General features: G+C 37.6%; 2 protein-coding genes across 9 annotated transcripts in view; one reads left to right on the forward strand and one right to left on the reverse strand.

Moving 5' to 3' along the window:
- Positions 1-4,988, reverse strand: part of kif1ab (kinesin family member 1Ab) — a 41,751-nt gene extending 36,763 nt beyond the window's left edge. For 4 of the 8 annotated variants that reach the window (XM_030159377.1, XM_030159375.1, XM_030159374.1 and 1 more), the window contains exons 1-2: positions 4,618-4,987; positions 2,722-2,898 (exon numbers count right to left, since the gene is read on the reverse strand). In XM_030159377.1, the coding sequence (XP_030015237.1) occupies positions 2,722-2,827 (106 nt within the window). In that variant the 5' untranslated portion in view covers positions 2,828-2,898; positions 4,618-4,987. Of the gene's footprint in view, positions 1-2,721; positions 2,899-4,617 lie in introns of all 8 variants that reach the window. The other 4 variants (XM_030159376.1, XM_030159373.1, XM_030159378.1 and 1 more) reach the window with 2 other exon arrangements.
- A 4,018-nt stretch (positions 4,989-9,006) lies between these two features.
- On the forward strand, positions 9,007-13,866 carry agxtb (alanine--glyoxylate and serine--pyruvate aminotransferase b). Its single transcript, XM_030159381.1, has 11 exons — positions 9,007-9,348; positions 9,714-9,906; positions 10,038-10,102; positions 10,448-10,548; positions 10,644-10,714; positions 10,804-10,888; positions 11,019-11,117; positions 11,284-11,353; positions 12,561-12,656; positions 12,876-13,004; positions 13,730-13,866. Exons 1-11 carry the CDS (start codon positions 9,076-9,078, stop codon positions 13,835-13,837), a joined length of 1,290 nt encoding a protein of 429 aa, XP_030015241.1. The 5' UTR covers positions 9,007-9,075; the 3' UTR covers positions 13,838-13,866.
- The last annotated feature ends 84 nt before the right edge of the window (positions 13,867-13,950 follow it).

The raw sequence follows: 13,950 nt of genomic DNA on the forward strand, positions 1-13,950 counted from the left end.
ATAATGTGACTATAATGAATAAAAATAAAGGAGAATGAGAAGGGTCTGACAATATTGAGGGTTCACAATCAAATGCAGTGAAAATAACACAAAGAAATAATAAAACATTAAGCCCTAATGGGGTTCTTCAAAAAAAATACCGACAGGCACAACAGGCCAACATTCCCCTTCTATAAACTTAGATCAGCTGACCCCTGTGTCTGGGCTCGACTAGAACAAGGGGCTCTTTCTGGTTCGTGCAGCTCGTATGATGAGGAAAGAGAGAAGCGGCGGCGTCTCTCCATCCCACACACACTGCCAGGCTTCAGTCGCCGGGTCTGACTGGAGCTTTTGTCTCCTTCCTCAGCCGACATGAAGCTGCATGCCTCCTTGCCTACTGTCTTGTTGCTAAAGGGGAAAGCTGCCTGCAGGGAGAAGAACTGAAGTGGAATGCTAAACTTGCCTAAATGTAGGTCACAGGAATTTGTGGCCAAAAATCACTGCATTTCTGGGTTTTACTCCTTACAGACACAATGATGTTGTTATTATTGCTATTATAAGGCTAAAAAATATGTCCAAAAAAATTAAATCTCAATTTTTTTTATCAATGTTATTTCTGCAAGAGCTGAAGACAAAACATGATTGAAAAATACTAATACATACTAGATAAAACTATCTGTCATACATAGAGGTGTAAAACAATATCGGTTCTGTAATATATTGCGATATTTCATTTTACAATACTGTATCGATATTAAAAAGTACTGTATCGATATTTTTAGGTATTTATTAAAATACAGATATTGTGGAGGTTCATTTTCGTTTTTCTTTTTTTTTTTCATTATTATTTAACACTCTTTTTTTAAATAATGTTAGTTCCTTTGTTGGGATTGCACAGAAATAATGTTATGATGTAGTTATGAACCAATAGAATATGAACATTTGAACAAAATCTTAAACTGTCATGTCTGTAAAACATAGTTTAACTTTTAACACAGGAAGATTTTGTGATATAGCATTAGATCCTGTTCTGATCAAATAAAAATGTGTTTAGTATTTGTACATATTTCTGGTGTAATTCAATTCTTAAGGAAATAATCATTTAAAAAAAGAAACAAACAAAAATTGCCTTTTTAACAGTATCGTGACATATCGTGATACATCCTATTGTGATCCTAGTATTGTGATTTATATCGTATCGCCAGATTCTTGCCAATACACACCCCTAGTCATATATGACTGGACAAGCATGAACACAATTAAAATTATCACAGAAAGCAAACAGGTTGCATTGTAAATTTTTGTAGCGCATGAAAGGATAATCTCATCTTTGCCATTTTGGCCTTTTTCACTGTTTTCAGAAAATAATACCTCAACACCTATATTTCCCAACCTAATATCAGACTGTAAAATATCTGTCATATTCCAGCAATCAGTTCAGAATCTTAACTGTACATGTCTCCTTCGTAGGTGTGGTGCGAAAAGAATAATATCACACATAGAAATCATTCTCTGCAGTATTTTACAGACTTAACTGCATGTATATCACTGAGATTATGATACTAATCATTTTAAATTTAAGTATACAATAAAGTAGGTGAAAAGAGGGCTTCCTAGACTCAACATGGATTTATTGATTATATATTTATTTAATGAAAAGCCAAAGCTTTCCTTTTAATATAGCAAATACTTTTACTGACAAGTATGATGAAAAAAAAAAAAAAAGATATTCAACTATTTTGGTAATTTAGTATGACATGTGTGACAATAAAGATCTTGTATGCTTGTCAGTGAAACATAAAATAACAATGAATTGCATTTTCTTTTGAGCAGACACATGTAGATTTTTAACAAGTTCCTGTGGTGAGTTTTATATCATTCTGTATGCATATGTTTGTTTTTAACAGAAACATTAAAGAATTCAGTTTCAGGTTGTTATAGGATGTCTGCTCAGACCAGTAATCATGCATTAATCACAGCTGACAAATTCATCCCAAAGTGGCTTTAGTTGAATTATAAAAAGTGCTATTTTGAGTAAGCAGTTAGACAGCAGAAATGTCGGAGGGAATGTGGAGAATTTGATGTAGATCACACACGTTTTTTGGAAATGTGATGAAATAACTGGGTTCTGGGAGATGGTGTGTGGAGTATGACAACAAATAATAAAGTATGAGATTCCAATGTGCTGTGATGTTCTGTATTTGTGTAACTTATCTGATGGAAATGTAGCAGAAACGACTTGGTTAAGGTACTTTGAGTGGCTTGCAAAAAAGCAATTACAAGGAACTGGGGAAAGACAGAACCACCAACACAGGACCAATGGATCACAATTATTGAAGGAATATATACAATGGAAAGAGTGACTCACAGACTGCGACTACAGGAAGCTCAAATGGACAAAAAGTGGAATAAATGGACTGTTTACAGAGCTCGGAATGGTGGAAAGTTTGGATAACGTGAATGTAATGAAATGTGTGTAATGTACCCAAGCAATGTTGGATTGTTTGTTTTTTGTTGTTTTTGTTAAATATGTAGAAAATTAAAAAAACAAACAAACATAACTTAAGTGAAAAAAAAGCGCTGTTTTGCCACAAATATAAGAACACAAGGCGCTGGTTAAAGTATAAAATGACAGATCTCTGAATACCATGTAAACATTCAAGTGCACATCCATCAGAGTTCATTTATTATCATGCCCAAACATTCTGAAGTCACATCAGCTTCATAACCCGTCACACTCACTTGTGGTGTTTCCTGACATCTGAATGATGCACTTGCTCTCCTTGCCGATCTCTCTGGAGTTGAAGGGTCTGACCCTCACCGCCACCTTCACCGAAGCCCCTGCCATGCTGCCGGTGGCCGAGCGTATGAGCAGAAGAGCTGGAGATCTGTGTGGTTATACGGGCACACACCTGTCACCTGCACACACACACAGTAAAAAATGACTGTAGAATTAACATCAAAAAGTTGTAAAATTGCAACATAAAAAAACTGTAAGGGACAATACAATGCAAAGTTGTTTATTTGAAAAGATTTTTGTGTTAACGATTAAATCAAATATAGCTATAGTTCTGACAGGAACAGTGTGTGAACAAAACCAGATTTGGATGTAGAAATAATGTATTTCTATTGTTTTTAGAAAATAAAACTGTAAATTGAAATACAATGTGGTCCCGTTTAAATTGCTAAGACTGTAATGTTGAAATAACAGCGTATTTGCTTTTTTTTAATGTATATAAAAAAGTTATAAAAAAGTAAACGTTTAACAATGTAACATTTTAAACTTGTGAACTAATGGGTTGGTAGAGTTGGTAGAGCGGCTCGTCCTGTAACCAAAAGGTTGGTGGTTCGAATCCTGGCTCTGACTATCCATATGTCAAAGTGTCCATGGAAGACACTGAACACTAAATTGTTCCCAGTTGGACCTGGTGGCTTCATAAAGTACTTTGGACACCATGAAGGTGTAGGAAATATTTTAAATAAGTGCAGTCCATTTGCCATTTAAATCTACATGTTTAAAATGTTAAATCTACAAGTTACTCTGTAAATATGTTTACAGTTGGATGTGTTTTTTACAGTATTGATCTGGAACCCACATCTGCCAGTTTTTTCCATAAAAACAACAGGATATTTTTTACAGTGCACACATACACAGAAGATGCCAGTTTGTTTTGGGCTGTGTGTGAACCCCAGAAAAGACATTTTAATACCATCACGTGAATCAATTCTTGGCCTCAGCTTCAGGAAGAGCTGCACAGCCACTAAAACATGCTGAGTAAATAGATGATCCATCATTTGGCAGGAGGATCAACAGCATCCTTCCTTGCTATTCTACAGTAAAATGGCTGCTTATTCTCCGGGCATCAACCCCTCGCCTCAGCTATCACAGCAGAAGGCCTTATGATGAAAAACTGCTTCACACCACCGAATAAAACAACACATTCATGGACGTCTAGGTTGACTCATCCATCCATACAGCATCTTTGAGCTAATTTGGCTATGACGGATGCTGTTAACCCCTTAAGAGTGTTTTGGTTTTTCTATGATCAGATCATGTAGGTCGTTTTGAAACCCATCTCATCCATTTTCTCAGCATCACCGAATGAAAAACACACACCACTGACTATGACTTTAAATAAAACACAGAGTCAGGGCTTTGAGGACAAAGAATTGGCCCAAAATTCAATAACTGGACACGACTTTGTGCTATTGGCTGCAAATATTAATAATAATCCCTGTAAATATTATCTCCTCCATCTTGCTTTGCCTGCCGCACCTCAAAAACAGGCCGCGTAAACAGAAACGACACAAACACCAAATCATCTAACACTGCGTCAGAAAGGAGGTCAGCGCACAGGAACACAGCTCATTGACTTATTATTGACTTCATATATTTATAACATCCTCACACGTTTAACACATTGATCCTGACAGTAATCTTTTTCTTAGAATATATGGCGTTTAAGACAATTGTTGACAGCAGAGGAATCATCCATCCAACATCCTGACGCAGCGTCCTTATTTACCACCTCACATAGACAGAAGGCCTCCAAACCTCTCTAAGGCGTGACACCCAAATGGTGCTGATGCTGTTCCATGAAAAACATCTCATCACAAAGCACAGGATGTGTTTCTTACCTCAGCAACTCAGACTCAACGACCGCAGAGGCTGAATCCTCTGGCCATTCAAAGCAGCGCCAGGATCCTCCGCTGCCTCCTCTGCTTCAATCTCCTCTACAGCCTAGATTTTTTTGCTTTTCACTCCGTCTCCGGGCAGCCTACAGCATCGCTCCACTTGGCGCATCCATACATGGAGCATCCGCCGGGGAAAAGCGTGGCAGAGTGGTTCAGAATCACCAGCGCTGGGGTGGGCTCAGCGCGCAACAGAAACGGTGCGTCCGTTACGCACAAGGACAGGGAGAAAGGAGGGGGGTGGGGGTGGGGGGGCAGGCAGACAGATAGATGAACGGAAGGATGGGTGCGGGATGCTCCAGCGGCCCCCCCGTCGTCACTCAGTCCGTCAGTCACTCACTCTGAAAATATAACGAAAATGGCGGAGCTGCTGTGCCAGGGATGCTGGGAGGCGGCGGTGACATCAGCATCAGCATCATCACAGCCCTGTTGGCAGAGAGCGGCCATGAAGCACAGCGATGCAGCAGAAACAGCAGAGGAGAGAGAGAGAGAGAGAGAGAGAGAGAGAGGAAGGGAGGGAGGGAGGAGGATCACAATAGGCCTCAGACTCACGCAGGAAAACAGGAAAAGAAGACAGACTAATATAATAAGACTGAAACTGGACTGCACTGTAAAAAATGACTGTAGATCTAACACCAAAGAGTTGTAAAATTACAACTTAAAAAATTGTCACCCCAGATAGCAAATATTTTGGCAGTATTATGGCATACATTTGGCATTTTTGGCTTTCTTTTGGCATTATGAAAACCTTTAGGCTTAACTGTGGTATGATTAAGGTTATCCATCATAGATATGGAGGCACCAGCAATATATGGCTGAGTTATGGCATATGTCTGGGCAAAGAGTGGGATCAAGTATAGGGATGGTATGGCATGCTTATGGTAAGCCAGAAGGTTGGTTTAAGAGCGGCAACATCTTATTCCATATATGGATGTGTTTTGGCATATTTCTGTAAAGCCTAAGAATGGGAATTTCTACCCAGAAGAAAACCCCACTTCATTTTAAAAGCATGATCAACACAAATTTTGGGTGAATTTTGGCCTCCTTTTGGGTCAGATTTGGCTACTTTTTGGCTGGATTATGGGGATTTGGGGCTTTTCTGTGACAATTATGGCTATATTTTGGAAGTCCGCAATTAGTTTTGGGTGAATTTTGGCTTCCTTCTGTTTTGATTTTGGCTTGCCTGTTTTGGGCCATTTAGGGCCCATACATCTGCCCAGAACTTTGCCAAAATGGCATGCCAGTTTTGGGCTTAATGTGAGCCATAATGATTTTGCTATCTGGGGAGTGACAATACAATGCAAAGTTGTTTATTTGAAAAATTTTTTGTGTTAACGATTGAATCAAATATACCTGTAGTTTTTATAGGAAGAGTATGTGAACAAAACCAGATTTGTATGTAGAAATTATGTATTTCTATTGTTTTATTGTTGAAATAACGGCATATTTTCTTTTTGTTTTGTTTTTTTATAAAAAAGTTATTAAAAAAAAGTAAACATTTAACAATGTAACATTTTAAATTTGTAAATGAATGGGTTGGTAGAGTTGGTAGAGTTGGCAGAGCGGCTCGTCCAATAACTGAAGGGTTGGTGGTTTGAATCCTGGCTCTGACTGTCCATATGTTAAAGTGTCCATGGCAGACACTGAAGCCTAAATTGCTCCCACTTGGACCTGGTGGTTTTGGAAAGAGCTTTGGACACCATGAAGGTGTAGAAAATGTGCTAAATAAGTGCAGTTCATTTACCATTTAAATCCCGTGTTAAATCTACATGTTTAAAATGTTAAATCTAGATGTTTAAAATGTTAAATCTACATATTTAAAATGTCAAATCTACATGTTTAAAATGTTAAATCTAGGTGTTTAAAATGTTAAATCTACATGTCACTCCGTAAATATGTTTACATTTACAGTTTACATATGAAGATAAAAACAAACACTATAAATAACACAGATTGTAAGGTTTTATAATATACGTCAGACCTCTTAGGAGAATCTTTCCATGTTGTTTTTCTACATTTTTTGGATTATTCAGCACATTTTTAAAGTCAGTCAGCACGTATACATGGAAACCATTGTAAGTACTTTAATTATCATATATATATTAATGTATATCTATATTATAAAAGCCAAGTGGCCTCTGTGTGCATGCGTGCTTGTATGTGTGTCCGGGGATTCCCACAAAATCTGGAAAGAGCTGACTGCTGCAGTTTGGCATACTTATGTATTTCTGGACAACAAACAGACTAGCAAAAATGGCAAGTTGATCGGTCCAATATTTTGGGAGATTTTAGTAATTTTGGAATACAATAGCCCTACAATCACGTTGCTATGACCAGAATGCTTTGGCAGTGACTGCTGGACAAATGCAGTACAGCATGCACAAATACACAATAACATAAAAACTACCACATCTAGAACCCGTGGATCCCCACAAGTCAACGTTCTAGTAAGAAATTAAGCTGACAGTTAGATTTACTGATGGTTTCATTGGAAATGCCCATATTGTTTTATTAACAAACACACTTGATATGATAATTTGAGTATTATATGATAAGGTTCTCAGTTCTGTGACTGCCTGTTGAGGGATTTCTAAACATGTCTCCCTGTTATCCTGTTATCCCTCCCCAGCTCCTCCTCCCTCTCTGTTTGGGTAGAATTTTACTTTTCAGTCCAGTGCAAAGGTCAGTGAGATGGTAACACAGAGTCACATGTATTTACGCATGGTGCAATCATTTACCCAACCATACTGAGAGATCAACACCTTTTGAGCCTGTTACATAACCATTAAAAAGGTAGAAATATAACATCCCACTCAACTGCAATACAAAGAATGAATAATAAGAAGCCATTTTTTAGTTAAAAAATAAAACAACATGCTTCATTTTCTGACCAGGCTTTTTATTAAGTGAAAAAAAATCCACTTTAATGATACAAAACTAAACTGTAAATGTTTGACAAAAATGTTATGAATAGCAAAGTTTATGCTGAGTGTCTGATGAACATTAATCTTTAACTGTATAAGTTCTCATTTGCCCAGGTCATTGTTCTTCTTGGGTCAACTTGAAAACATTTTGTCTCTCATTCAAGAGACCTGAAGAATTCTCTTGGATGAGAGACGTTTTCAAAAGAGCTAAACCAGTCCAGCTGAACTGAGAAGAAGAAAAATTAATCTTTAATATCTCTAAATAAAAAAAATAAAGACTGTAATGATCTACCATTTTGATGTCATGTTTACAAATCCATTAAGTCTAAAACTTGATATAAAAATATCTGAACATTTGGTCACTGGTTTACTATCTTCTGCAGCTGAAAGGTAAGTTCATAACCTACAGTGTTTGAAAATCACAGAACACTACAGCTCCACTATTATTAATATTAGGGCTTGTCTTGAGTATAAAGGCTCTAAACACAGACAGGGACATGCGACCACATTGACAAACTGCATTTATATACATATTAATTCAGTCACACCACTTAAACTTTCCTATTTTAATAGAGAGGTGAGAAATGATCCAATGACATCCACTGAGATCAGTTATCAGAACATACTAATGTCAGAATTTAGATAGATACTTTTGATGTAACCATATGTACAACTGTAAATCTGAAAAAAAAAAAAAAAAAAACCTGCACTGTGTATGATGTGTCTGTTCTGTGTGTGTGACTTAACATGGGCCTGCCCCTGTCTTTCTCTGAGAAAGCAGATTGGCTCTTTGAGAGGAGGCACCTCTCCAACAACCTGATGTGACTGAATCCATGGACAAAATCAATAAAGGACCTGTAACTAACCTGAACCAGTTCAAAGCTGCCACATGCAGGTCCTGCCAACCAGTGCTCAAGAGACAAAACTTATACATCTGTGAGTCACAAACACCAGCCTGATGGATCCATAATAAGTTTAACAAAACACATATGTGTACTGATGAGGTTCTGTATTAAATATATATTCATCATGAGTTTATATACAGGAGATTATGTTGTTATTAAGGAATAAAACAAAACCAAGACCTCTCCCTGCACATTTCTTCTGGAAGAGTTGCACACACATTTTTATGTACTGTATAAATATATGTTTTATGTATTTGTATACGTTTATATATTCATAAAGGAGCTCATCATACACCATGAACAAAAACTGATGGATTACAAAGCAGGTAACAAAGTAAATTTTAATTAAATATAGAAAATCAATTATCTATCAAATACAAACATCTACTTCACTTGTTAAAACGACATTTGGTCTAATGATAACACAGTGGCCAAGTGACGCACACCACCCCCTACCCAACAGGTCAAAGACCTGTTTATCTTCAATCTTCACCTAAAACTCCCAGTCAGGCTCAGTCTCTCCCTCTGTCTGTAGTAGCCTCACTAGGTGCAGGATTCTCAGGACACCAGCCGTGATGCAGCGGGCTTTGTTTAGGCGGAGCGCGCTGCTTTCCCAGCATGCAGCAGCGGCCCTCGACGGGCCCCTGGCAGCCAGGAGCGCGCCTCTGCTGCAGCGACTGGAGCGCTCCATGTCCTCTGTCACTATTCCGCCTCCACCATGCATGCTCCGGCCACTCGAGGCGCCTCTGCGTTACCTTTTCGGACCGGGACCCTCAAACGTCCCTCCACGCATCTTAACTGCAGGGGGCAGACCTATTATAGGTCACCTGCACCCAGAAATGTATGAGGTAAATGCGCAAGACCCACTTACTCTTACGTTCAAAGTGTTTTATGGTGGAAAAACTCTACTTTTTGAACACGTTCTCAGGGTGGAGGTGACTTTTGTACGTTGAAGTTAATTTTAGAAGACAAAATAATCGCCTTTTTATAGAATATTTTTGTCTGTACACTCAAGTGTTTTTTTTTTTTTTTTACCAATTTTCCTCTCATTCCTTACTTGTTACTTTTGGATTTTTTTTTAAATAGAAAAATCGATGTTTTTTTCGTACCTGCATACAACTTTCAATGTTCACCCTCACTTAAATAACTTTACAGAGCTTCATCCTTACAAAAAGACACTTGGGTTAAAAGTTCTTTGCGTTTATAATTGTAGATCATGAATGACATCAAGCAAGGGATCCAGTACGCCTTTCAAACGGAGAACAACATGACCATAGCTATGAGCGGCTCCGGTCACGCAGCTATGGAGTGTGCGGTTTTCAACACGGTGGAGCCCGGGGAGAGCGTCCTCGTAGCCATAAACGGAATCTGGGGAGAACGCGTCGCAGAAATAGCCGAAAGAATGGGTACGTGTTTACGCACGGTTTTACGCACGCAGCCAGCCAGTACAGTCACGCTGATTTTCTTTGTTTCTATGATTTTCTGGAGTCATCCTTTGATTATCTTATCAACTAACAAATATGCTTTCTCATCACAGGTGCCAATGTACATACGATGGTAAAAACACCTGGAGGATATTTCAGCAATAAAGAAATTGAACAGGTCAGTAACTGATCCACATGGGTAATGCAATTTGTTAAGACCTGTTTGGCATAACTGATGAATAAGTTTTGGAGAGATCATCTTTTTCTTATTCAAGCACTGCAAGTAAATATGGAGTTAAGTATGGGTTTCATGTAGGAAAATGGAAAATAAATTTATTAAATTTTAAGACAGTATTAGTTTCAGTGGTAGATTTTTTTTTTTATATCAGAAATGTGAAGTTGGCTCACATTGATAAATAATTAAAGGTGGCAGTAAAAACCTCCCACATTCAAAAGTAGTTTATGACCTCTAAGGTTAATAGACCAAAAAGAGAATTAAACAGCTCCTTCGTCCTCTTTTTAGGCCATGGAAAAATACAAACCTGTCCTGTTTTTCCTCACACATGGAGAGTCGTCTGCTGGTCTCTGCCACCCAGTAGATGGTATTGGAGACATCTGCAGAAAGTAAGGCCACGACTATGTCTGTCTTTGATCCTTAAAATAATAATAACTGTAAAATATGGTATTATGTCACACTTTTGTCCGTTATATCCCCACAGACACAACTGCCTCTTCCTGGTTGACACAGTCGCATCTCTTGGAGCAGCACCTATTTTTATGGACAAACAAAGTAAGATGATGATAAAAGGCTAATACACTTCTGCTCCCTCTGCTTTGTTTTTGTGTTTAATACAATGTGTCTGATTATTGTGCTCTCAGACATCGACATCCTGTACACTGGTTCTCAGAAGGCTTTGAATGCTCCTCCTGGCACTGCACCCATCTCCTTTAATGACAGAGCATGGTAAGAGGGGGAGGCTGTGGTCTGTGTGGAGCACATGTATGTTTCATAAAACCTAAGAGCTAAGCTATGAACTAATGCCTTTTTTCCTCTATTATTCTTTTCTGTGTTTTGTCTTGGTTTCATCACACAGCCACAAGATGTTTAACAGGAAAACCAAACCAGTGTCCTACCTCTTTGACATGACACATTTGTCAAACTACTGGGGCTGTGATGGAAAACCGGCCAGAGTGTAGGTCCAAATATGTTTGTATATCCATGTATATGTTACTTAAAACTTTATACAAATATGACAGGCACTGTACCTTCTTGCAGTTTTCACTTCAAATAAAAGTCTTATCAAGGCTTTTAAAACCTGAAAGTTGCATAAGAGTAATGATTTTATCTGTGCATTATAGATACCACCACACTGGTCCAGTGTCTGGATTTTTTGCCCTGAGAGAAAGTCTAGCGATTCTTGCTGAGAAGGTAAAGAAAAACTTATTGACATGAGAAGTTACTGCTACTGAAGGGGTTTGGACAGTGATAAAAAGTAGCATAATCTAAAAATGTGGGAATCAAAATACAGTTTCAGCCTAATAATTAAGAAATTATTCTTTAATGTTGAATGATTCACTCAAAACTTTTAAAGACATCACTAATTCCCATAAGTTCCTGTTTTAAAACAAAAATCAAGCATTTTCCTGTACTGTATAAAATGATGACACAGTCCACACATGAAATATAGGATGGGATTACAATGTACAATCAAAAAACATGTTAGATTAATTAGTCAATTAACATTATGAAAATTAATAGTTATCTGACGTGGTAAGAAATACCTTTTGTGGATCAGTGGAAAATAGGGACAGGCATTTTAATAACTTTTTCAAGTCTAATAATCAAGTCTTGATATTACTGCGAACATGTGCCATCCACTCAAAGGAAAAAAAAAACATGGATAATAATAATAATAATAATAATAATAATAATAATAATAATGATAATAAGAATAATAATAATAATAATAATAAACAGAGTAAACAAGGAGTGGGTGAAACAAAAACATACCATTTTATTTAATGCTTAACAGAGCTTTTCAGACTTTATTTTACATATGCATTATTCAAGCAGAACTAGTGCCATAACCATTAGCTCTGCATCCCTTTGAGGTAAAACATTATCTCCTTTCACCCTGAATAAAAAATGAATGGTGTATGGCTAGTAGCAAAACAAAAAAAACTAATAAACTAAGCAAAAATGACATATTGTACTACGAATCTTTAAATTTGCAAAGTTTTATTTTTTATCCTCTCTACTGGTTTTCATTTCAATTTGATAGTGTGGAAAATAAAAGGTTAGATGCAGTAAAAATGAGAGACAATAATGAACTAAATTTGATTTGAATGGAACAGTGTAACACATTTTAATTATCAATTTGAGCATCTAATGCAATTTAGAGTGTACAGAGGCGGATTAACTGTTTTTAATGTATTGTTGCAGCATAAATAATCCGTATTGATGTGTTCCTCAGTGGAAATAGGTTGCAAATATATTTAAGCTGATGAATAATGTGTAATGAAATGCATTTTACAAGTAAGCTTCCCATATATATAAGTCATTGAGTTATCTGGCTGAACAGGAAAAGCCTCCAATTGAAGATGATCACAGAACATCGATCTCTGTCTCCCTCTAGGGGCTGGAAGAGTCCTGGAGGAAACATAAAGAGGTGGCTGCCTACCTGTACAGGGGACTGGAGGATTTAGGCCTCAAGCTCTTCATCCCTGAAAGGGTGAGACACAGAGACACAATAAAACATTATGCTGGAGTAGGGGCCCGAAGACTTGCAACTTAACAACAACAAACGATATTGAAGAACAATAACCGTGCATGTTAAAGATAACAGCCCCATGTACAGTATGTGTTACACTGCATCAGTCTGTGTTTGGCTGTGTTACTTAGTGTTGGTGCCCTGTTGTAAACGCAGACATTTTAATATTATGTCCCACAGGATTTGAGGCTTCCCTCTGTCACTACTATTGCCATCCCTGAAGGCTACAACTGGAGGGAGCTACTGGCCTACATCATGAAACACCACCAGATGGAGATGACTGGAGGCCTGGGCCCGTCCATCGGCATGGTGAGTTACTGCTGGAGAATTAAGTCTGTGACAGCAGACCCATTTTACCCCAACACTCTAACACAGTCACTGACCCTAACCCCTGGCCATAAGACTGTTAAACAGCCAAAGAAAATAGGACTTGTTCCAAACCTGCTGCTGCCCTGTTAGTGCAATAATTTGAAGCACTTTATTGCACTACGCACTTTAGTTTTTAGTCTTCTAGTCTTTTAAATTTTTATACCTATACATATATATTTAAAATGTTTACAGTATTTTAGGCTACTTTTATATTTCCCAAGTTGTGTTTTTATTTATTTTTCTATAAACTGACACTGTGGTGAGCCAAGCACCAACATTTCGTTTAATAAGGTACTGATGGTGCATTTATTGAATGATAATAAAGCAAGTCTGAAGTCTGAACTGATGATAGACAAAAAAAATCATGAACTAATTTTTGTTTTCTATTTCTGTGGCCTTGTTAGTTTATAATTCAAAATGTTATATAAATCAACCCTTTCCAACGACCAGAAATAATGTTCTAACTTATATTGTAGCTGCTAATATTGAGTTTCACACCAAATTAAACCATATATCCAGAGTGAATTCATGTCTACACTTAAAATAAGCTCAGTCTCATCAGTTTGTGGTTTTTACAGTGTTCTGAATCATCCTGCTGAGTCACTGCAGACTCTCTTTCACTCACAGCTTTCTGATGCCCTGTTCTTTTCACCACTCTTCATTAGGTGATGCGGATCGGACTGATGGGATACAACTGTGAGAAGACTAATGCTGACATGGCACTGCACGCCCTGGCAGACGCTCTCAAGAACTGCAAAAAGAGCAAAGCTTGAGAGACTGGATTCCCGGACAGAAATAAAAAGGAGAGAAAAAAAAAAACATTGTTTCCAGTCTCACAGGATGTCTGGACCAGGGTGTTTTAGGAATTTAGATTATCTGTACTGAA

Source organism: Sphaeramia orbicularis, chromosome 17, assembly GCF_902148855.1.
Source record: "Sphaeramia orbicularis chromosome 17, fSphaOr1.1, whole genome shotgun sequence".
NCBI lineage: Eukaryota > Metazoa > Chordata > Actinopteri > Kurtiformes > Apogonidae > Sphaeramia > Sphaeramia orbicularis.

Excerpts from the sequence above, each read along its gene's own strand:
- agxtb (XM_030159381.1), top strand. The coding sequence starts at position 9,076 with ATGCAGCGGGCTTTGTTTAGGCGGAGCGCGCTGCTTTCCCAGCATGCA. Across the intron at positions 9,907-10,037 it reads AGAAATAGCCGAAAGAATGG|GTGCCAATGTACATACGATG; the intron begins GTACGTGTTTAC and ends TTCTCATCACAG. Across the intron at positions 11,118-11,283 it reads GATGGAAAACCGGCCAGAGT|ATACCACCACACTGGTCCAG; the intron begins GTAGGTCCAAAT and ends TGTGCATTATAG.